At 44.8% G+C, this 21,452-nt stretch overlaps 1 protein-coding gene across 1 annotated transcript; it reads left to right on the top strand.

The window, feature by feature from the left end:
* VIM (vimentin) lies at positions 1 to 8,001 on the top strand. Its single transcript, XM_088524336.1, has 9 exons — positions 1 to 601; positions 717 to 777; positions 4,539 to 4,634; positions 4,758 to 4,919; positions 5,442 to 5,567; positions 6,282 to 6,502; positions 6,595 to 6,638; positions 7,039 to 7,124; positions 7,639 to 8,001. Exons 1-9 carry the CDS (start codon positions 60 to 62, stop codon positions 7,678 to 7,680), a joined length of 1,380 nt encoding a protein of 459 aa, XP_088380462.1. The 5' UTR covers positions 1 to 59; the 3' UTR covers positions 7,681 to 8,001.
* The last annotated feature ends 13,451 nt before the right edge of the window (positions 8,002 to 21,452 follow it).

Below are 21,452 nucleotides of genomic sequence, written 5' to 3'. Positions count from 1 at the left end.
CGCTGCCGCACAGCCGCGCTCCGCTCCCGGATTACAAAGCCCGCGCCGCCGCCGCAGCCATGAGCATCACCACCAAGAACTCCTCGTACCGCCGCATGTTCGGCGGGGGCAGCCGCCCTAGCACCAGCACCCGCTACATCACGTCGAGCAGCCGCTACTCGCTGGGCAGCGCCCTGCGCCCCAGCAGCGCCCGCTACGTGTCCGCCTCGCCCGGCGGCGTGTTCGCCACGAAGACGACGTCGGTGCGGCTGCGGAGCAGCATGCCGCCCATGCGGCTCCACGACGCCGTGGACTTCACGCTGGCCGACGCCATCAACACGGAGTTCAAGGCGAACCGCACCAACGAGAAGGTGGAGCTGCAGGAGCTCAACGACCGCTTCGCCAACTACATCGACAAGGTGCGCTTCCTGGAGCAGCAGAACAAGATCCTGCTGGCCGAGCTGGAGCAGCTCAAGGGCAAGGGCACGTCCCGCCTGGGCGATCTCTACGAGGAGGAGATGCGCGAGCTGCGCCGGCAGGTGGACCAGCTCACCAACGACAAGGCGCGCGTGGAGGTGGAGCGGGACAACCTCGCCGACGACATCATGCGGCTGCGGGAGAAGTGAGTGCGGGCGGAGGGGGACGGCGGGACGGAGCCGTCGCGGGGGGACGCGGAGCCGTGGCGGGCGCGGGGGGCCGGCGCGGCGCCCTCCTCACGGGCCTCTCTCCGCTCGCAGGTTGCAGGAGGAGATGCTGCAGCGCGAGGAGGCCGAGAACACGCTGCAGTCCTTCCGCCAGGTGGGTGCCCGCGCGCGGCGCCTCCCCGCGACGCCCGCACAAAGGGGCTGGTCGCTCCTCCCGCGCCATCCCCCTGCTTGCCGGGGGATGCCGCAGCCGGGGGCAGGGCGGGAGCCTTTGTCTGCCTTTATCCCGGTCCAGCCCGCCGCACAAAAGGGCGGACCCGCGTCCCGGTCCCACGGAAGCCAAAGGCGCCATCTGCGCGCTTGGCTGGAGGGCATTAGCGGTTTCTATGGGGCGCGCCGCGGAATGCGCGCGCGGGCATTAGGGCAAGCGCGGCGGCAGCGCGCGGGAAGAATGGAGCCCTTTGTGGGCGCGCGGAGGGCGCCGGGGCCGCGGTCCTGCCCCATGTGTAACGGGGAAAGCGCAGGGCTGGGAAACGTGTCTGCCGTGCGCACGGCCCCGGCCTCCGGAAACGGAGCCGCTTTTATTTTGTGAATCCGCTGCATGGCTAGAAAAGTTTTAAAGTTAAACTCTAGCGTTGCTGTTGTCCCCTGTGAGAAGGGAACTGCCTTGGTGAGATTGCAGCAGTTAAATTTTTCCCCTTTGGGCCTCAGTTAAGAATACAGATATTAGTGCAATTTGAACAAAGATGTTAACAGAGGAAATCGGTTGCTCTAGTTTAGTTTCTGTAGGAAATTACAGTGTTGCCTAAATCATCTAAAAGCTACGTGGTAACTAGAACCAGCTCTTCAAACAGTGTTGAAAAAGTCCTAAGCCCAGCTTTTTATTTGTGTAAGAGCAGCTTTCAGCTTGCTTTAAGCCTTGTTTGGACTAGGAGACATTTAGGAATGTGCCTTCCCAAAGCAAGATCTCTTCCCTGACCTGCTGGCGTGAAACAGCATTGCCAGAACCGCTCCCGGCTGCGAGTGACGGCCCCACAGACAGCGTGTCCGGGTCCCGCTTCCGCACGAAGCCGCTCACGGACGTTCAGAGATGTCGCGGTTCAGGAAATCGTCCCTTGATTGCCAGTACTTTCTTGGCCAAGGCTAGCAACTACGGCATGTTTATATTTTCTGAAGGGAGCAGGTGTCTCAATGAGATAACATGTGGAAACTAAGACACCAGCTCTTTATTTAGAGCTGAGAATTTAGAGTTGCCGTTTGTGTTCTGGAAAGAGAAATTTGAAAATGAAGAATTCAAGGTATTGCCTAAATTTAAGCTTCTGCTTTTTTTTCTTCTTTTTTTTTCCTTCTCTTTTTTTTTTTTTTTTTTTTTTTTGAGTGCTGTATCTCCAAGCTCTGTGCAAAAACATTTAAACTTTGTTTTAGAGAGTCTAGATAGACTTTATTTTTTTCTGAAGTCAGCTGAAGGATCCTTTGACTTGAGGATGGCTTAAAAGATCTTGCCTACCTAGTTGTTCCACTTCAGGGCATGAATACCTCTATTTCAAACTGATTAAACTTCTTGTGGACTTAGACTCAAGGATTTTAAGTGAGCTTGGTTTTGTACATAGCCCACACTTCTTATCCAGTTAATGCCTAAGCTTCAAGGGCGGGTTATTGAGAGCCTCACTCGATCTGTATGTGCCACTAGGCAAACTGTAGAAGTCTCTTTTCAAGTAGAGCATGCACATAAAAAAAAAGGCAAATCTTTGTGGAAATGCTACACTATGTCTACTTATGGCCTAACTAGCATGTTCTAATGTGTTTACTTTGAAAAATAATATTACCTAATTTATGATAAAAAGGTAGATGAAGCATGCAGGCTTGAAAATTAAATATATTTAATACACAATGTCCCTTTGGTAGGTGAAATTAAATCCATGCAAAACTTGTAATTCACTAAAACATCCTCTTCTGTTTAGGGGAGCAACTTTTTATTAAACCATTACATTCTTGCAATAGTTATGTGTATTCAGAGTGCTTCAGGAGGTGGCTACATCAGAACACTCCTCTGAAGAAGAGACACATGTGATCTTGTTTGCATCCTTGAGGGGTAGACAAGATAAAATAAACCTAAGGATTTGAGGTATTTCCTTTGGGACAAACAGACATCTGAATTAGTGAGGAAAGTTACTGCGGCTTTTCCAGCGCCTCTGGCAGTAAGGAGTAGAGCCTGAGCCTGTGACAAGACTTACAGGCTTATTCCTGGCTAACATGAGATTTGTCTAGAATAAACAAGTGCATTCAACCTCTTAAACCAACTTTGTGGAAAAAAAAAAAGTCAATGTGTAGTCTATTTGCATGTATCTATATGATTTAAACCTTGCTTACTCAGTATATATATAGTTCTTGGTTCTCCGTGCATGTAGGAAATAGGGAGGGAAGAGTCTGAGTATCGCTAACTTAATGATAATATGCATAATAAATAAGCATCATATATTCAGTTCCTTCAATTTAAGATGCTTTCCAAGCTGCAAAGAAATCTGTAGCTGTTGAATTGTTTGAAAAAATCAGGAAAAAATGTTCAGGTTTCTATAATACACACTGTACTTTTTGGATAACTGATCATGTAAATGTGTTAGGTCACAGTTGTATAACTCTCTTCCAGAATGATCTTCCTGTTTTTTCAGGAGGACAAATTAAGGAATTCTTTCTCTGAATTGAGAAACAGCCAAGATAAACCGTGGGTGTTCAACTGGAGTTGATAGGAGGGGTATAAAATAGCACATCAAAGCAGTGGTCTTTAGGAGAAAGGGCACTGGAGAACTAGTCTGGAGCAGGACCTTTAGCTTAGAGGAGGGGTATATCTAGGGAGAGCACCTAGAATGGTGCTCCAGGAGCCTAAAGTTTCTGTTTCAAAGGTGCCGTAGTGAGAGCTGCTAATTAAGAACTTTTTGCTTTGTGCAAATCCAAAATGGCTTAAAAGCAAGCTGTGAAAACATGGTGCTTCAGTTAATGCAGTGCAAACATAAGAATGCAGCAGTGCCTGTAACCAGAGGCAAGGAGCAGTGTTCCCTTTTGCAAAATATTTTACTGGAAGGTTTAAAATAAAGTTACCAATCAATGTTTAGTCTTAGTTATGTGTTGAACTAGTTCACGCTGCTGCTGTGCAGTACTTCCAGCCTATCTTCTTTTGTGCCATAAATGAATTTTTACTGTTGATTAAGACTATCTCAGTCCGGCAAGAGGGGGAGTCTCTGCCAGTTCATGTGAGGGTGTAGGCACCGGTGACTGACTAAATGTAATTTTATGCTCATACCTTCTTTTTTCAAAGTAGTTGGAGAAGTAAATGCTGCAGTTCTTATAGAAGCCTCATTAGCTTTAACTGTGTGTGTCAAGCTGTGGTCTGTTGGCCCAAGGGGCTCTATGGATGATTGCTAAGGAGTCAATAGAAGGTAAACAAGAACTTAGTAGGCACATGAGTAGTGCTTCTAACACTATTAGGAAAAAAAAATAAGTCCACAAATGGAGAAATTCCAAGCTGTAATTCAGTGTTGCCCATATAGCCAAGCTGAATTCAGTGTTGCCCATATAGCCAAGCTAAGAGCTCAGCAATAGGTTATGACCCAAGTGCTCTTTACCTTTGGGCAGGATTTATATCCCCTGTGTGCTCTTGGTCACGTGTGGCAATACGTTAGTGAAGTTGAAATAATCAATATAATGCTGTGTGTTCCCTAAAGGCAAAGTACAGGTGCATAATCTAATCTCTGAGGTTGCAATAGAAAGGAGAAAGCAAAAAGATGAAGATTTTCATAGGTAATCGATTTCAAGTCAGTTTGCTTGAGGCTTAGAGGTAGCATCAGTTCATACACTGCTGAAGTTGTTGTAATAGATTTCTCAACATCAGTTTTGTTCAGCTCTCTTTTTTCTGGTTAGGATGTTGACAATGCCTCCCTGGCACGTCTTGATCTTGAGCGCAAAGTTGAGTCCCTGCAAGAAGAAATCGTGTTCTTGAAGAAGCTTCATGATGAGGTAAGTGGAACGCAGAGGTCTGCTCAGGCACTGGCCGCCTAGAGAGCCAGCAGGCTCTCCAGTGCCAAGCTGCCCGCAGCCTGCGTGCTGGCCTGCTCATGCTGACTGTCACCCCTCTCCTAGGAAATCCGAGAGCTGCAGGCCCAACTCCAGGAACAGCACATCCAAATCGATATGGATGTTTCTAAGCCCGACCTTACTGCTGCCCTGCGTGATGTTCGCCAGCAGTATGAAAGCGTTGCTGCTAAGAATCTTCAGGAAGCTGAAGAATGGTACAAGTCCAAAGTAAGTGAAATCAGCTGTAGGATGCTCAGATTCAGCAGGCACTCGGATCAGCTGCAGGCAACAGTTTTGCTGTGAAACCCAAAGCATCCAGGAGACTGTTGCTGTACCTAGTACTAATGTAGCCATGGAACAAGGTTTTCCTTAAACTTTTAGTCTTGGAAAATTGCAACTGTAAACACTAGCTTTTGCCATAACACAGCTTTAAAGTAATGGGCTCTTACTTGAAATCTTTCATGTTGTAGTTAAAAGCACCTGTTGTGATGGGGTGTGAGAGGAAGGAATGAGTAAGTGAAAAGTGATGAAAAGGCAAGAAACTTGCAGAAAGGTGAAACAATTAAACTATGAATTCCTTTAACAATAACGCGGGAATAGAAAGGAATTTTAAGTATAATGTTTTAAGATGTTTCAGATATTAGGACTTCCTTGTAATGGCTTTAGCTGCCTCCAAATGTAGTGTCTCAAGAGCAGTCTGTTGTGCTAGTTCTTGAAGTGTCGTGCTAACCAAACTGGGGATTTCACCAGTTTGCAGATCTCTCCGAAGCTGCTAACAGGAACAACGATGCCCTGCGCCAGGCCAAACAAGAAGCTAATGAGTATCGCAGACAGATTCAGTCTCTCACCTGCGAAGTTGATGCTCTTAAAGGAAGCGTAAGTAAAAGACAGCAGTTGTTGGGACTGCTTCTCTTCCCAGGTTAAAGCACTGAAATTACTGTAATTCAGATCCTCTCACTTGTGGCAGATCAAGTGCTGACCATAGCAGTGTGTTGCTATTGATTGAAGAGGATGTGAGAGGGTGTATTAGTCTGTGTGCTGCTGTGTCCTGGTCAGGAGATAGGCCTCACTCCCTTGCTAATGCACACAGTTTATGCAGCACTTTTCTAGAAGTGCTTGGGGCTTTTTCTTTTCAGGTACAGTTCAAGTCATGTACATAGGGAGGTGAGGGGAGGTCCATGACTGGGAAGGAGAAAGGAGATGCAGATTTTGCTGTTACTAGCTGTTGCTCTGCTTAAAGGCTGACATGAAATGGGTTTACCTGTGCATAGTACATGCACACATGCAGTCTCTGAGGGCTGTCTGCACGTGTATGAGTACTGCATGTGAGGGCTGCGTGTGTCATGAATTGCCTCACCACTTGCTAGAGTGACAGAATGAGTATGCACCACACTTTTAATTGGATAGCAAGAAAAGCATATTGACTTTACAAGGGCAGTATCAGGGTGTGATAACTTGGAGTCCTTTCTGGGTAATTTCAAAAAGGACACTAACATTTCCAAGAAAAAATTGAGTAAATATTCAAGGGCCTTGAAGCAGGGGAGGAGTAGCTGAACTGCAGCAGTGATTTACTTGGGTGTTCTCTTGCAGAATGAATCCCTGGAGCGCCAGATGCGTGAAATGGAGGAGAATTTTGCTGCTGAAGCTGCTAACTACCAAGACACTATTGGCCGTCTGCAGGACGAGATTCAAAACATGAAGGAAGAAATGGCTCGCCACCTTCGTGAGTACCAGGACCTGCTGAATGTAAAGATGGCTCTTGATATTGAGATTGCCACCTACAGAAAACTGCTGGAGGGAGAAGAGAGCAGGTAAAAATCACATAAAGATTCACTTCTCTAAATAGTAATTGCTAGAAAACCTCTATAGCCATGGCTGACTTGATCTACTTTTTCCTCTTCAGGATTAACATGCCCATTCCAACTTTTGCTTCTCTGAACCTGAGAGGTAAGCGGTTTCAGTTAGTTCACTTCAGGCAGCTGTTCTGCCGTTAGCAAAACAGTTCTGGATATTTCCTTTTGCTCTGGTATTTGAACTCGTATAAATGCAGCTGAGCATGAATGTTATTCTTAACTATATTATTTAACCTTGGATGGGAGGAGATACTCTGTTCTGAGGCACAAATGTTTGTAAATAGTAGCATACAGGAAGTGATTCCCCTGCCTTTGAACGGATGCTTGAATGGAACTAGGGAAAAATAGGGAGCAATAGTTGATTCTTTAAAGAGCAGGACACTTCCTGGTATACTAAGTTTGGCTTCTGAAAGATGCTAAAAGCTGTTATTCCTACTTCTTTCTGAGGAGGCTGTTTATCTGGACTCGTAGTAATAACAGACTTTCTTCTACAGAAACCAACATTGAGTCTCAGCCAATGGTTGACACTCACTCAAAGAGGACACTCCTAATTAAGACCGTCGAAACTAGAGATGGACAGGTTGGTAATTTTAGTCTTACTTTTGTCACAACCAGTTACCTTATCCTGTAGTAACTCTGTATACGAGACAGTGCAGCCTGTGTATGGCAATCGGTATGGAGCAAGGGAGCATCTAGCAGCTGGAGCTGTGCAGCTGAATGTGCCCGTCGTAGCAGTTAGGCTTCTGTGAAAGTGATCACCAAATCATATGACAGTTACAAATGGCATCCGATAGTTACTTTTTAAATAATATTGAAAACTTGCTAGATTGTCAGAGCTTAAAGATACTTCTCAAATTGTCAGAGGGAAAGCATGAGGTAGTATAATGGAGATATTTATTTGGGGCAAGATATCCTCTGAGCTTTATTGACTTAGTTTAAAAGCTGTTTCTGTGCATCCCTAACTAAACTTCTTAGTCATAAGAGACAACTGATACCCTTTTATTCAGGCTTCTGAGCTACTAGTTGTTCTAATTCTAACTTCAGATAACAACATTGTTACTGCTTAAGCTTAAATCAAATGCTTCTTTCCACAGGTTATTAATGAAACTTCCCAGCACCATGATGACTTGGAGTAGAACTGAAGTGATGATGAATAATTAATGCAGGAGAACTTACCAGCAAGATTTAAAAAGTCCATGTCTTAAAGGAAGAAACAGCTTTCAAGTGCCTTTCTGCAGTTTTTCCATGAGCGCAAGATTATTATGCTAGGAAATAGGTCTTAGATCTTGCAAACTGACTCTCCCTGAAGGATTAGAGTTTACAATGGAGTCTAGTTTACAAATAGCAATATCTTGTGCTGCAATACTGTTTTTAAGTATCTGAATCCAATAAAACTGCTTTTTCCAGCACAGTATGAGCAACCTGTCGCTACTTCAAATAAACCTTTGGAAAATGGCTCTTGATGTGTTCTAATTTGTTACTCAATGACTTTCTGCCAAGCCATAGCAAGTTGTCTGAAATTAACTATACAGCTGACAACTCCAGTACAGGTGCATGGGAGCTTTTTGGGTTTTTCATTTTTCACTAGACAAGATGTGTCTTACCCATTTCTTACTTGAGTTTGGATCCAGCTAAAATGAGCTAAAACTGGCAGATATGTAATGTCTTATTTCTTACTTGAATAAAAGAAGATTCTTCATGTTAATAAGAGTGGTTTCACTATGCAATTCACAGATAAAAGTTTGGCCATTTTTAGCTCTTGCTAACCAAGACTGTGTAAAAAATATAGCAGTTAAATATCTCTAAGGTAAGATTAGGGGTTGACCTGCTGGAAAGCAGCTCTGGAAAAGGCTTTGGGATTCCTGATTGACAACAGGTCAACCATGAGTCAGCAATGTGCCCTTGTGGCTTCTCGAGAGGGTCCAGCATAGAGCTGTGAAGATGAAGGGACGGGAGCATCTATTGTATGAGGAAAGACTAAGAGAGCTGGGCCTGTTTGGCCTGGAGAAGATTGAGAGGTGATTTGATCAATATGTGCAAGTACCTGAAGGGAGAATATAGGGAGGATGGGGCCAAACTCTTCTCCATAGGGGCCACTGACAGGACAAAGGGTAAAGGGTACAAGCTGAAACACAGGAACTTCCTTCTCCATATAAGGAAGAACTTATTTCCTGTGAGGGTGACAGAGCCCTGGAACAGGTTGCCCAGAAAGGTTGTGGAGTCTCCTTCTCTGGAGATCTTCAAAACCTACCTGGATGCCACCCTGTGCTCTAAGTGTCCCTGCTTGACCAGGGGTGTTGGGGCTAGATGATCTTTAGAGGTTCCCTTCCAACTTCAATTATTCTGTGATTACGTGTGAAGAATAAGTTGCCTGAGGAGGGCAGAGCTTAAAACACAAAATTTTTCTACTCTTTTGCACTCAAGATACTTAAATTCAGTACAGCTCTTGCAGTGCAACAGTTACTACTCTTTTGCTCTGTCTTACTTCTATAATGCACGTTTTTCCATAGCCTTTAGTTGGTTGGGGTCTTAGGGGGATGATTAACTGAGAATTGGGGTCATTCAGTAAGGTAAAACTGCAAAGTCATGGTAGTTGGTGAGTGCTGTATGGGCATTTTCATGAGGACTTCAGCGTGCACCTCAGAGAGGCAGTGCAGGGTCTTTAAAGAGGGGGCAGTAGATTACCACCATTTTTCAGGAGCACATTCAATATCAAAGATGCCAGGGACTGGGATGCGCTGCAACCCTGAGCTGTGAGATGTCCCCCACTCTTGGGGCAGGTGCTCATGTGTGACTGGAGTTTACACCTGTGATCTTTCCCGGAGGTGAAATGCTGATGCTGTTCTTCCAAGCACAGCATCCAACTTCTAAAACATGTGTGGTGGTGCTGTCCCTACCCTGCTTTGTTCTAATACGTGTTTACAAAGAACTTCAAACTCTTGTTTTTTCTTCCCAGAAGACTGACAGGCCCGATGGGGCTATTCTGTTCCCCACTGTGTTGCATTTGGTTTGATAGTCAGTGAAGAAAAGGGACCTGTGGATGTCTGGCTTGGTGTTTAGGAGCATGTGCAGCTGACAGGAGGGTCTTATAGCTGCTCCTCTGTTTATTCTGAAGACTCTTTCATGCAGAAGGTTCAGAGGGCCTCCGTCCCCCTGCTTATCAAGTAGGTTGTGCTCCTTAAAAAGGGAGAGAGGCGCAGACCCTCTCATGCCATGGAAGGTACTGGAGCCGGGTTTTCTACTACCTGCTCAGTATCTGGAAAAGCGCAGATGAGCAGCGTGGGGGATACTTGCCATAAAGCTACAGTTCTGGGTAGGTGCAATAGCTATTTCTGAGCACATAATAATAAGGCATACAGCCTTTCAGGAACAGGGATGGGGTGCTTACATCATGCCCACTGCATCTCTAGACACGGAAGTCCTTTTGTGAATGTGGGTATTGAAAGGATTAAGGCAACCTTTAAGGTAACTTCTTACAGCTCAAGTGCTGTGGGAGTACAGGGGCAGGGAGAGGCAGCTCTGCCTGGGGGCTGTGAGGACCACAACAGCTCTGGGCTGCAACACTGAATGTGTTCTGAAATGCAGGTCTGTTGCAGGAAGTTACACAAATTGTGACGTTCTGCTTCAGATGCCACTTCTCCCTCTGCTTCTAGCTGCTGCTCTTCTTTGCCTTTGATTTCTTTAGTAACTAGATGAAAAGAAGTGACTGTACTAGCCACTGACAGGAAAGCAAAGGAGTTATTCCTGGCTCTTTTGTGCTCAGGGTTACTCACAGCATAGAGAACCATGTGGCTGGGGAATAAATAAATAAATAATCCATAAGAATAAACCCAGTTGCCAAGGGGATAGGAAGATCGCAGGAAACCATTGCCAAGCCTGTGGTGGCCGGCTATTCTCACGACAGGAAGGCGAGCGGGTGATTCCCGTGCAAAATTCTCACCGCCTGATCTGGGCACACCAGCCTTACCCTCCTGTGCAACTGCTGCAAGCTGCTTAGTGCTGAGTCAGCAACTAACCTCCAAACTATATTTCACATCCTAAAAACTTGAGCAGGAGACAATACATTGAGCTGGGCAGCCACCAGTGGAGACTGCGCTTATTCCACCCTCCAACCCGCACCGTGAGGCTGTTGGTGTTGGCTACGCAGCTGTGCTGAAAGGTTTGGTTTCCTCCTGCACTGACTGACAGCTGCAAACAAAAGTCGCCAGGTTCCTGCATGGGAAATAAAGGAGGTCACCACTAAGGCCTTCACGAAGAGTTTTTTACTACAACTCGACCTTCTAGTCCGGGTTGCAGTGGCCAGTCTCCTGCAGGCCTCTTCTGCCTCAGTTTCTCCACATGGAAAGTTGCATTATCACATCACCGACAGAGATGTTGGAAGACTTAGCAGATGCAAAGTGCCAAGATCACTCTGTGAAGGCTGCTAACAGAAATGGTATGCAATGCAGAAAAGTAATATTAAAGATCATTCGATCACAGCAATCTGTTTCTCTCTGACCTTGTGAGGTTCCTTTTTTTTGGGGGGGGGGAGAAGAAATAAAAGTATTTTGGAATTGAAAGTGTTTTTGGCTCACAAACAGCAGTTATAACTCTGACCTAATCAAAGGCTCTTGCTTTCTCTGTTCCTCTCTCTGTGATAGCAATTAACTCTATACCTCTGTGGTGCTATTACCTCTATAAACGACACTGCTGCTTTCACTGCTGGAACACTGTGTTCAGTGGCAATATCTGTAATTTTTCAAACTGCTTGGAAGAATAAGCTAAAAGAAACAGCCACGGGATTGCTCTGATGTGCTGATAGTTTGCATTAGCTGTGGAAACCACACTTGAGGCACCTCGGACCTTGGGGCCTGCAGGGTGCCGGGGTAGGCGTGTGGCCTTGCTGTGCCTCCTGTGGTGATGCCAATGCCAATGCCAATGTCATGTCCTTAGGCACAGAGCTGCTGTCAGGCCCCCGCGATCCACATGCACAGCCACAAAAGGTGCAGAGGGGAGCTCTTCAGAAGTCCATTTGTGAGAAGCTGCTCACACTGACCAGGTGTGAAAGCTGAGGATGGGATCTGGTCAAAGGGCCCCGCACCAGAATGTGAGCAACCTCCCTCAGTGCATCAGGCCGCACAGGTCCTAGAGGTTTTGCTTCTAAATCCTTCCACAGGCAAGGGGAAGGGAACATGGATATTACCAAAACTTTAAAAGTAGTTTGTTTAAGCTGTAATTGATACATGATAGAGTGCTGTCACACATGCTGAATTAGGAAGCACCAGAAACAAAAACACATCCTCAGGATTCATTTGGTCTTCTGTGCTCATGCTGAACACTAGAGACTTACCATGCAGACTGGTGGACCTCGTCTCATGCAGGGAATGCACCAAACAGCCCTTCAGGAATGGGGTATACCCTCGCAGCTGGGGTATTTTAAGACCTCTGCCACATATGTCCCTCCAGCTTATTTATCTGCTTTAACAGGCTGAATGTTCAATTGCCTCCAGAGCATTCCCTGCTGCTTTTCATTGCTTTCCACACAAACCCTGTGAGATGGGGGATATCATCAGTCCTGTTTCACACAGGGGGCCATGGAACACCATGAGCAAGCTCAAAAGTGTAAGCTTACGTATTTTAAAGACCTTCCTGACTTCAGGTCCTGATACTTCCAAAATTCTTGGATTCTCCCTCAACGTCTCCTAAATGAGCAGAGGGGAAAGCTGCTCAGGCTCTGCAGACCACAGCACCAGACTCCCTGCACAGCGAGGGCGAGCCCAAGGGCACCGACCGCCCGGCGCTGCGCAGCGCTTCTCCCGCAGGCCCACCAGGCGCCTGGCGTTTTCTCTCCGCTTCTGTTTCAGAGACGTATTGCAGCTGTCTCCCCGTGGTGGGTAGCACGAACTGCAAGGGAAGAGGCCTATGTGCAGTCGTGGTCTGTGTGTGCTCTGGGGCACCATGCCCGATGCGGTGGTCCTGCCTGCAGAGGAGTTATTCTCTGCTAATAGTTGTGTTTGTGAAGTGCCAGGAAGGTGTCTCAGATCTGGCAAACACCAGATAAAAGCACAGTCGGGAAAAGTAGTGGATAAGTCCCTGTCTAGCTGAGATTCAGCTGGGTGAGTGTCTCTGCAGTTGTTTGGAGGTTGTGTGAGAGGGCTGAGAAGGATCTAGGTTCAAAGTCCATCCTCCACCTAATTTCAAGTAGGCTTTTAAGCATAGATCTTCCAATGCAAGACAGTCTGGGGCCTCTATGTAGGTCCAAAAAGCAAAAGAATGGACTATGAAAATGCTCTTCTTTTGTACAACAAGCTGGTTTTACAACAATCTGGTCATACATGGTAAAGTGAATGGTATGAAGTGATTTTGCTGGCTTGAGCACTCCAGCCCCCACCCTACCTAATGTTTAGATGCTGCAAAAATATCTTGGCTCACACTTAGTTTCAAATAATGTAGTCATGTTTTTAAAACTTGTTTGGTAAATCTGGAGTGGAAATTATAAAAGTACTTTCTGCTTTGGCAGACTTCTTTTGGTGATGCTTGCTGGAGCGCTTCACAGCTTTGCTGCCCTGACTGAGGAGTCTCCTGGGCTAATGTCTTGCGCAGGGCACCGGAGAAACGCATGCCCGTCCTTCTGCTGCCATCCGCAGCACAAAGCTCCTTCCCTGCTGCCTTGAGCTAAAAATACTGCCCTCTGAAGCAGGACAGGCTTGAAGTGATGAACTCTTCTATCGGCAGTGACGAACTCTTCAAATTGGCAGGATATGTTTCTGTCTATGCTGAAGAAGGCAGCAGCCTCCTGCACCAGGACTTGTCAAGCTGTACAGTCACTCCAGCACGATTTGCCAGGGAATTTCTGCCAGAGTAGCTAGTGTTCAGTGCATCGTGAGGCTTTACCTTTGAGTTAACCGGGGTTGTGAACATTTGGATGGATACACTCGAGAGGCGCCGCATGGGCCTGCGTGGGACTCCGGACGGGGCAGCCCCTAGAACAGGGACTTGTTCCTTGGTGCTCCCCACGAGCTAACGAACCCGTGGGAGAGCAGTCACTGCACCAAGCACCTGTGACTCGACTGCAGAGCTCTCATACGCTGACCTATCTTCTGTTCTGTTACACTTCTGGCTTTACTGTGCCATTAGCTGTTATAACCTCTTACCTCTCACAAATTCTTACTCCTGACAAATAATGCTCTCTCAGGCTCAGCTAACCCTGGAAGCTGGATGCTCCTCTAGTGGCTCATCACAACATCTGCAGTGTTCCCTTGAGTAAGAATGTCTAATTTTTTCGTGCTGTTTCAAGCTCTAGCTTGCAGTTGACTCCGAGCATTTCACCCCCTGCCTAGTCTTTGCCAAATATGAGAACCAGACTGCTGTACATTTACTATGTGCTGGAAGGGACAAGGTTAAGACCCTGGTACATATTGTTCTGGAGACCTAAGAGGGAAAGATGCTGAGCACCTATCGTGGCTGCTCATTTCAGTGGAAACTCTAGGAATTTTTGTAGCACCTGCAAACTCCAGGTCTGTAATTAGTCAAGCAGACCATGAGATGTTACTGACACAGTACTTACTTATAGTCAGTACCACAAGCAGCTTTTGGCATGAAAGTGGGTTATTCTAAACCAGTTTGCATATGCTCACTGTTCATACTTCAGTGTAGCATTTTTCCCTACCAAATTACAGACTTGATGAGTTTGGAAGGGACCTCTGTAGTCCAACCCCCTGATCCAACAGGGTCAACTAGAGCAGGTTGTTTGTGCTGCTCAGGACTGTGTCTGGTTGGATTTCGAACATTTCCGTGTTGGAGAGTTCACATCCTCTATGGGCATTCTGCTTCAGTATTTAATCACCTTCAGTTGTCCTTATGTTTCAGTATATTTTTCCATGTTTCAGCTTGTGCCCATTGCCTCTTGTCCTGCCACTGAGGAGAGCCTGGCTCCACCTTCTTTACTCCTTCCATCAGGTTTTACACATGCCTATGCTCTTCCCCAGGCTGAACAGACCTGGCTCTCTGGAGTCGTCCTTGTATGACAGGTCCCCTATCCCTTAATCATCTTCATGGCCCTTTGGCTCGTCCCACTCCAGTATGTCCATGTCTCTCTCATATGGAAGACTCCAACATGTTTCACAGCACTCTTGGCCTCGCCAGGGCTGAGCAGAAGGGAAGGATCACCTCTGTCAAAAGCTTTGGTTTGTTATTGAGTTACACTGCCAGGGCAGGAAAAGGATCCACAGAAAGCAGGGACATGTCAAATGGGAGGGGAGATAAAGGCCGGAGCTCCAAAACAACTTTTGAATGGCCATAATGGATCTAACCAATCTAGTGTCTTGTAGCGCTTGCTCAGGGAAAGGGTATAAGAAACAGCGCTCCAGTCCCTGGAATATCCTTGTAGGTTCGAACCAACAGAAATCAAGGAGCTTTCTAAGGCAGTAGCTTCATTCAGATGATTCAAGATCTTGTCTGATTTATTTTTGAATCCTTTTATATTTCTGGCTTCTAATATCCTGTGTTTCATAATTTGATAGTATACCAGGGAAAACACTTCCTTTTGATTATTTTATCTTCATCTTCTGATCATTTTATTGACTTTCCAGTCATTCCTGTGTTATGAAACATACTAAATAATTATTATCCCGCACTCACCCTCTCCATGCCATCCCTCATTTGACAGATTCTATACTATTTCCCCTTAAGCAACTCTGCATGTTCCCAACCTTCTCATCCAGAAGCCATCCTATAACCCTAATAATTCTCATCAGTCTTCTCTGCACCTTTTTTAGTTCTACTATAATATATTTAAAGCAAGGTGACAGAGACATCATGTAGCCTTCAAGAAATGTGTGCGTCAGGGCAACATGAAGTGACATAATGAGAACTCCTATTTTGCTCTCAGTTACTTTTAACGTAACAACATCCCAGCTACTTGGTTTTGATCACCAGTCAGTAATGGGCTGATACTTTCAGAAAGTTATCTATAGTGACTCAAACATCTATTTCCTAAGTGCTAACAGCTAATTCAAAGCTCCAGCTTCACATTTGGTGTTATTTTTCCCCCATACTTTCTAGTGCTTGACATTAAATTTTCATTCACTCTGTGCCCAGGCATTCAGGATGGCAATATCCTTCTGCAGCTTTGAGCTCAGTATTAATCCAGATTGTCTTGAATAACTCTGTATCAGCTGAAAACTTTGTCAGCTTCCTATTCCTTCTCTTCTATGCCACTGAAGAATATATTGAATGGTCCCATGCTGTGTAGAAACACCTGTGAGAGCCCAGTGACAACGTCCTTCCACAGTGATGGCTGTTCATTATTTCTGTCTTCTGTTTCCTCCTTCCTAGCTTCCAACAGGGTGCACCCTCCCTTTGCATTCCCCAGGACTCAGCAATGATGGCTTTTCATAAGCTTCTGACAAAATCTTCCATTTGCCCTCCAAGCTTGTTAAAGCCAAGAGATAATTCTACTTGTCTCACCTTCCTGAGGAAAAAGTGCGTGTGAATCCTAGCCAGTATATCTCTCCTGACAGCTTCTTCTAGTATAATGTTAGTTTTATTGGTCACGGCATCAGCTTTGGATCCTTCTCTAGACTCTGAAGTCATATTTGCCACGACTGCTCCTCTGCCAGCAGATGCATAGCAAGCAGCAAATTAGCAACTTTGTGCTGGGTTACTTTGGAAGCATTTGATGGCTGCTGTCATGTCCTTTTCTTACTAGTTGATGTATTGATTTGTTCTAACACCTCTTCAGTTTGAGATTATTCCTCATCTGTCGCATGGGGCTCCCTGACCTTGTTCTTAATGAGCGGTGTGTGTGTAACTGCTTTCCTGAGGCCTTATCTGTGCTGAGTAATCCTCCTGCCTCTTGGCTGTGCCTCACTGAAGCTGCACTGGGTTTCTGGTGCACTGGGTTTCTGGTGGGCTTCCTGCTTTCAATGCTTTTGAAAAAGTTTTTTTATGACCAGACTCCTTCTTAAGCCAGTTTGTGATCCATTGTACTGGAGCTTTACTTTCATTTACCAGCATTTAGGTTCTTTTCTGTTTTTCTCATTTGACCCATATTGTTCCTTTCCTCCCTTATTAAGTATGCTGGGATACTTTTTTGTTTGTTTTGTTTTGTTTTTTTCTTGTTGTTTGCTTGTTTGTTTGGGGGAGTCTTATTTATTTATTTATTTATTTATTTTTAAATAATTTCCTGCAAGATAATAGGCATTTCTTCTCAGTGTTTAAAGTGGTATCTTAAAAAGGTCTGGTCCACACTTAAAGAAAACTCCCTTCTGAGTGGACTTCCAGGCACTTCCTCCTGGCAAGATACTGAATTTGAGCACATGCAACTGTTCCCTCCTCCTCACCACTAATATCTCTGCTTTCTGCATGGGCTATAAATTACTCATTTTCTAGCACAGCCACTTTAGTTTTCAGGTTTTCATGCAGAAATATTTATATATTTTGTTTCAGTCTGGTTGTCTATTCCTATGCATTTTTTTTTTTTTAATTTCTTTTTTCCAAATTGAACTCTGCGTGCTATCCTGTTCTTTTCTCATGGACACAGAATTTTTCCTGGACATAGAGAATTCAGGCTTCATTTTTTGTGGAACCAAATTGCCTCTCCTGATGCAGGACTCCTGCAACACACCCCAGAGGCTTGTGCATGGTGGAGAGGCAGCAGCTGCAGGCAAGTTCAACATCCTACAGCACCCAGTGAGCAGGTTCTTCACTACCCACTCCATGGTTTAAGACATCCTGTGGTTTTTCTGTCCACCAGTTGCTCAATGATGGTTGTCACATCGCTGTAGTCCCAGCTTCCAAGTTGTCTGGTACTTCTAGGCAAACCAGCAGGCATCGCGGGTTTCTCACAACACTTCCATCCTTTATTTTCCATATAATCAGCCTCCAATTAGAGACCTGCACTTCGCTACTTTGCACTTTGAGATATGTTAACATTAAGGTAAGGTATTATGTGGATAAAAGCCTACTTGAATAAATTCTGTAGGATTTATTAGGCTGCAGTCCAATCTGAGCCCACTAAAGCCATTATGCGGCTGAGAAGGAAACAGCAGCACTCTGAGCAGAGGAGGAAGACGGGCCAAACATCCTAGAAAAGACTGGTATAGGCTTGGATATTAAAAGCTCAGAAAACCACTATCTTATATTAGGTTTATACATGAGACAAAGCAAAGTACTTTGCTGCCCTTCTACCTCCGTTTAATTTCCTTTTCTTTCCAGGTACACAAAGCAATTTCAAATAGAGGATTTGCTTTTCATCTCTCAAATATTATTTCTGTTCATCCAGGAAGCCCTTCCCCAAATGCATCATAAATCACTAGGGACCTGCTCCACACTCCAAATGCTTTTTTCATGTAATAAATACTTGACATTTAGAAAAATCGCTTCTAAATTTACACAGTGCAGTGCTCACAGTTTGAGATTACCCTCTAACACCCTGAAGTGGTAGGCGCATAAATAAATATCTTTGCAAATAGATTCTCGTTTATTAGTTTTGCAAGTATATTTTTACTTCTTGGAATCGGATGACTATTGCAAGAGGAAAAAAGACCAACTCTGGTTTAAATTAAATAGTAAAGAAGTACAGGAGAAAGGCTGATCACAAATATTAAATCTTCTTGTTCTTTTGATTTATATTCCTTTTTTTTTTTCAGTTCAAGTTTCCTAATAATGTCACTATCCATGTAAACTGAATGTGCATGGTTTATGCTACAGTCCAGCAAAAACACAGATCAAGTGGGGCATGATCACAGCAGCGAGAGCCAAACTGGGAGTTTTAGAGAGGAAAAGCTCCATGCGCGCTTCCTCCACCGCCTCCATCATAGAGAACATCAGCAGCTCTCAGGGTGTAGTGTGTTTGCTCATGTGCCACCACTGGGAAAGGATCAAATGCTGTCTTGCCCATTTCAAGAGGGAGTAAAGAGGACTAGGTAAGTGCATGGCCATACATAAGGCCATAGATTGTTCACTGCTTTCACTGCATGCAGATTAAGAATGTAAGATCCTAAAAACACCCTTTGCTCTGACCTGCAAAGGCCTGTCTCATTTCCAGGGTGTGTGTAGAAAGGAGAAAGAAGATTCCTCGGGGTCCCCCTTCTCACTGCAGGGAAAGAGCGTTGGAGCTGGAGGTGCCTGTGCAGCAGGGAGGCTGGATCGCCATCCTAGGGAGCGGTGGGATGCAAGGACAACATGTGAGTGAGGGACACAGGCAATCCTTCCCTCTGCTTCACCTGGCAAACAGTTAAGCCCCTGGTTCAAGTTTGTTCTTTGCTGTCAGCAGAATTGCATCAGCATCCTAATGGATGAAGGGCCTCTTTCTGCCTGTTGGCTGCTGGAGAAGATCTAGTTAAGCTTTCAGAGAGCAGATGCCCTTGGCCAGTCTCCCCTGTCAGGACAAACTGACCTTTAATGTCCAAAACCATGAAAGAGCCAGGGGTGCCTGGGGCACAGGCTCCAGCGAGGGCTTCAGCCCAGGAACCTCTTTGTGCTTTGCCCTGCAGAGTCTGAACCACTCTCAGTGACGGCCTTGGTGATCACAGGATTTTTGATGCTTGTTTGCTTTAACTGTGGCAAAACTTTTTTCCTGACCAAACCAGCACGTTAGTCAAGGCAGTTTGTCCCTCCCTCTGGCAAACACGGTGGGACAAAGCTGTGGGTAACAGCTTGAGCGCAGAGGTTCTTGCTAGTGCAGAATTGTTACTGTCTACCTCTTTCCCTAAGCTTGGATAAACAGATTCACGGAATTTGCCTGATAAACTGTCATGATTCCTTCTCCATTAATGTTGTGTTACATTAAGAACTGGCTATTACTTACCTTTGGATTCTCTGACAAAAATCTAAACTAGGGCTCTCAAAGCCTCCCAGTCTGTTCTCCCATGGTTGCATAATTAATTTATCCAACTGGAGCACTGTCCATCTCTAAGTGAAAATAGTTTTACTTGCACTGCTAAATCAAGGGACTAAGCTAAAGTCAGAGCACAGTAGGATTAGTCTACTTTTAATGTATCTATTCGGGGCTGTACATCAGGTCAGCTACAAAAATCTAATTCCGATTTTAACAGTGAACAAAGAATGCTTCTGCGTTCTTATTAACTTTTCATTGCTATGAACATTTCTTTTAGAAAGCAAACACATTAAGTCCTCCCCTATGTTTGTTATTGCCAAAGAATACAGCTGAACACGTCTTCTTTCAGAGAATCCCTATCAGCCTGATCTCATTATATCCTATCCTTCAGGGAAGCCACAGTCCGCTACCTAGCTACTGTTTCCCTGGTCATGAAGTCTAATGATACAAGTCTAATGATCAGGCCATAGGCACGTCTAGGACTTCCTATAAATAGAGTAGATTATAGCACAGGCTGGCCTTGACCTGCACTTCACTAACACTGTGGACGTTAGGGTGAAGCAAACATCTAATAGCCAAGATAGTCACCCTAAGCTCCCTTTATAAACAGTGGAGTCTGGGGTGTGATTCATCTCATTCTACAGGAGATACCTAAAATAGATCAGATGACTTATTCTCCATTTCTCTTCATAGACTATAAAGGGAACCTATGGTGATAAGTTTGATTTCAACATCTGCATTTAGTTATATCAGGACCGCGTTTAGGTCAAAATGCTTGTACTGCAACTCAATCCTAGACTACCTAGCACTGAACTCCTGTTCTGGGACACAGTCCCCATCTTCTCTTTCTTTTTTTTTCCCTGGGTTGAGGTCACTTTGCAGTGATCTTTCATCTCAGCTGATCTCTTGCTGTCTGGGTTTTGAAATTAATATCCTCAGCAAATCATTCAGCTCCTGCAGAGCATATACAACACAATCAGTATAATTACTTCACGTCACAACTCAGTTGTCACTTCACTTTAATGGACTGCAAGTAAAATGAACTTGGAAAGTGCTCTAAGTTAATGTTCTTAGAGTTTCTATTTTAGACTGTTATGAAAGATGTTAAATATATTCCAAAAGAGATTTCGTCTTGGAAATTATTATCTATATTATAATATAGCGAATAGGGCCAACAGAGTTCAGAGCTCTATGGTTAAGGAACCATCAAAAACATTCTATGTAGGATAAGAATGATGAGATTTATCTAATATATGTATATTTATGATGCAGAAGTACTCACTCTGACCATGAAGTAGCAGCCTGTCCCTATGGAGCATGGAGCTTAGCCGACAAATCACCTAACCCTAAATCAGAGAGCTCAGATGATGAGAGGAATCACAGGATTTTTATTCTACAGCCCAGCTCAGCTTTACAGCAAAGTGACATGCCCGAGGCCACCCAATAGTCCAGTGTCAGAGCTGTTTGATGGGGCTCCTCTTCCAGCCTCTCCAGCAATTCAAATTTTCTAGCTTTTCTGTAGGAAGTTATTTTACACCATGATTTGATGAAGAGCAATTTAGCATATTATAGCGTGTTCAGTGTCAGATTACCATAATCTCCCATTTCAGATCTTTTCTTGTACCCATCCATATTTGCATCATAACATTTCTCCACCATGTATCATAAACAAGCATGTCCAGGCAATCTTAAATCTTGTCTCTTACACTCCTAATACTTTACCTCAGGGAACATTTTTATCTTCTCTGGGGCCAGCTTTGAACTTTTTCCTTAGAAAGTAACAAATATTTTCAAAAACTTGAAATGACACTTGAATCCAGATAATTCTGTCTGAAAACAGTCCTAGGAGTCCATGTGAGCCCTGCTGCTGAAGCTGTGCCAGGGCTCTGCTCGGCTGGAGACACAGCAGCCTGTTCCCATCCTACGGTCACGACTAGGCCCACAGAACAGTTCCTGTAATGTACATTATTCAAGGTGAAATATCCATTTTAGAGATGTAGTTCAAACAGAGCAACCAATACTGAGCTTTTTACTCAGCAAAACTCAACACATAGCACAAGGGCAATTATACGTTTTTTTAAAAAAGGA

Source organism: Tinamus guttatus, unplaced genomic scaffold (assembly GCF_059628265.1).
Source record: "Tinamus guttatus ecotype Peru unplaced genomic scaffold, ASM5962826v1 Tinamus_guttatus_pri_ptg000209l, whole genome shotgun sequence".
Classification (NCBI taxonomy): Eukaryota; Metazoa; Chordata; class Aves; order Tinamiformes; family Tinamidae; genus Tinamus; species Tinamus guttatus.
Note: the sequence above shows the minus strand (reverse complement) of the source record. Positions and strands in the feature narration are given on the sequence as shown.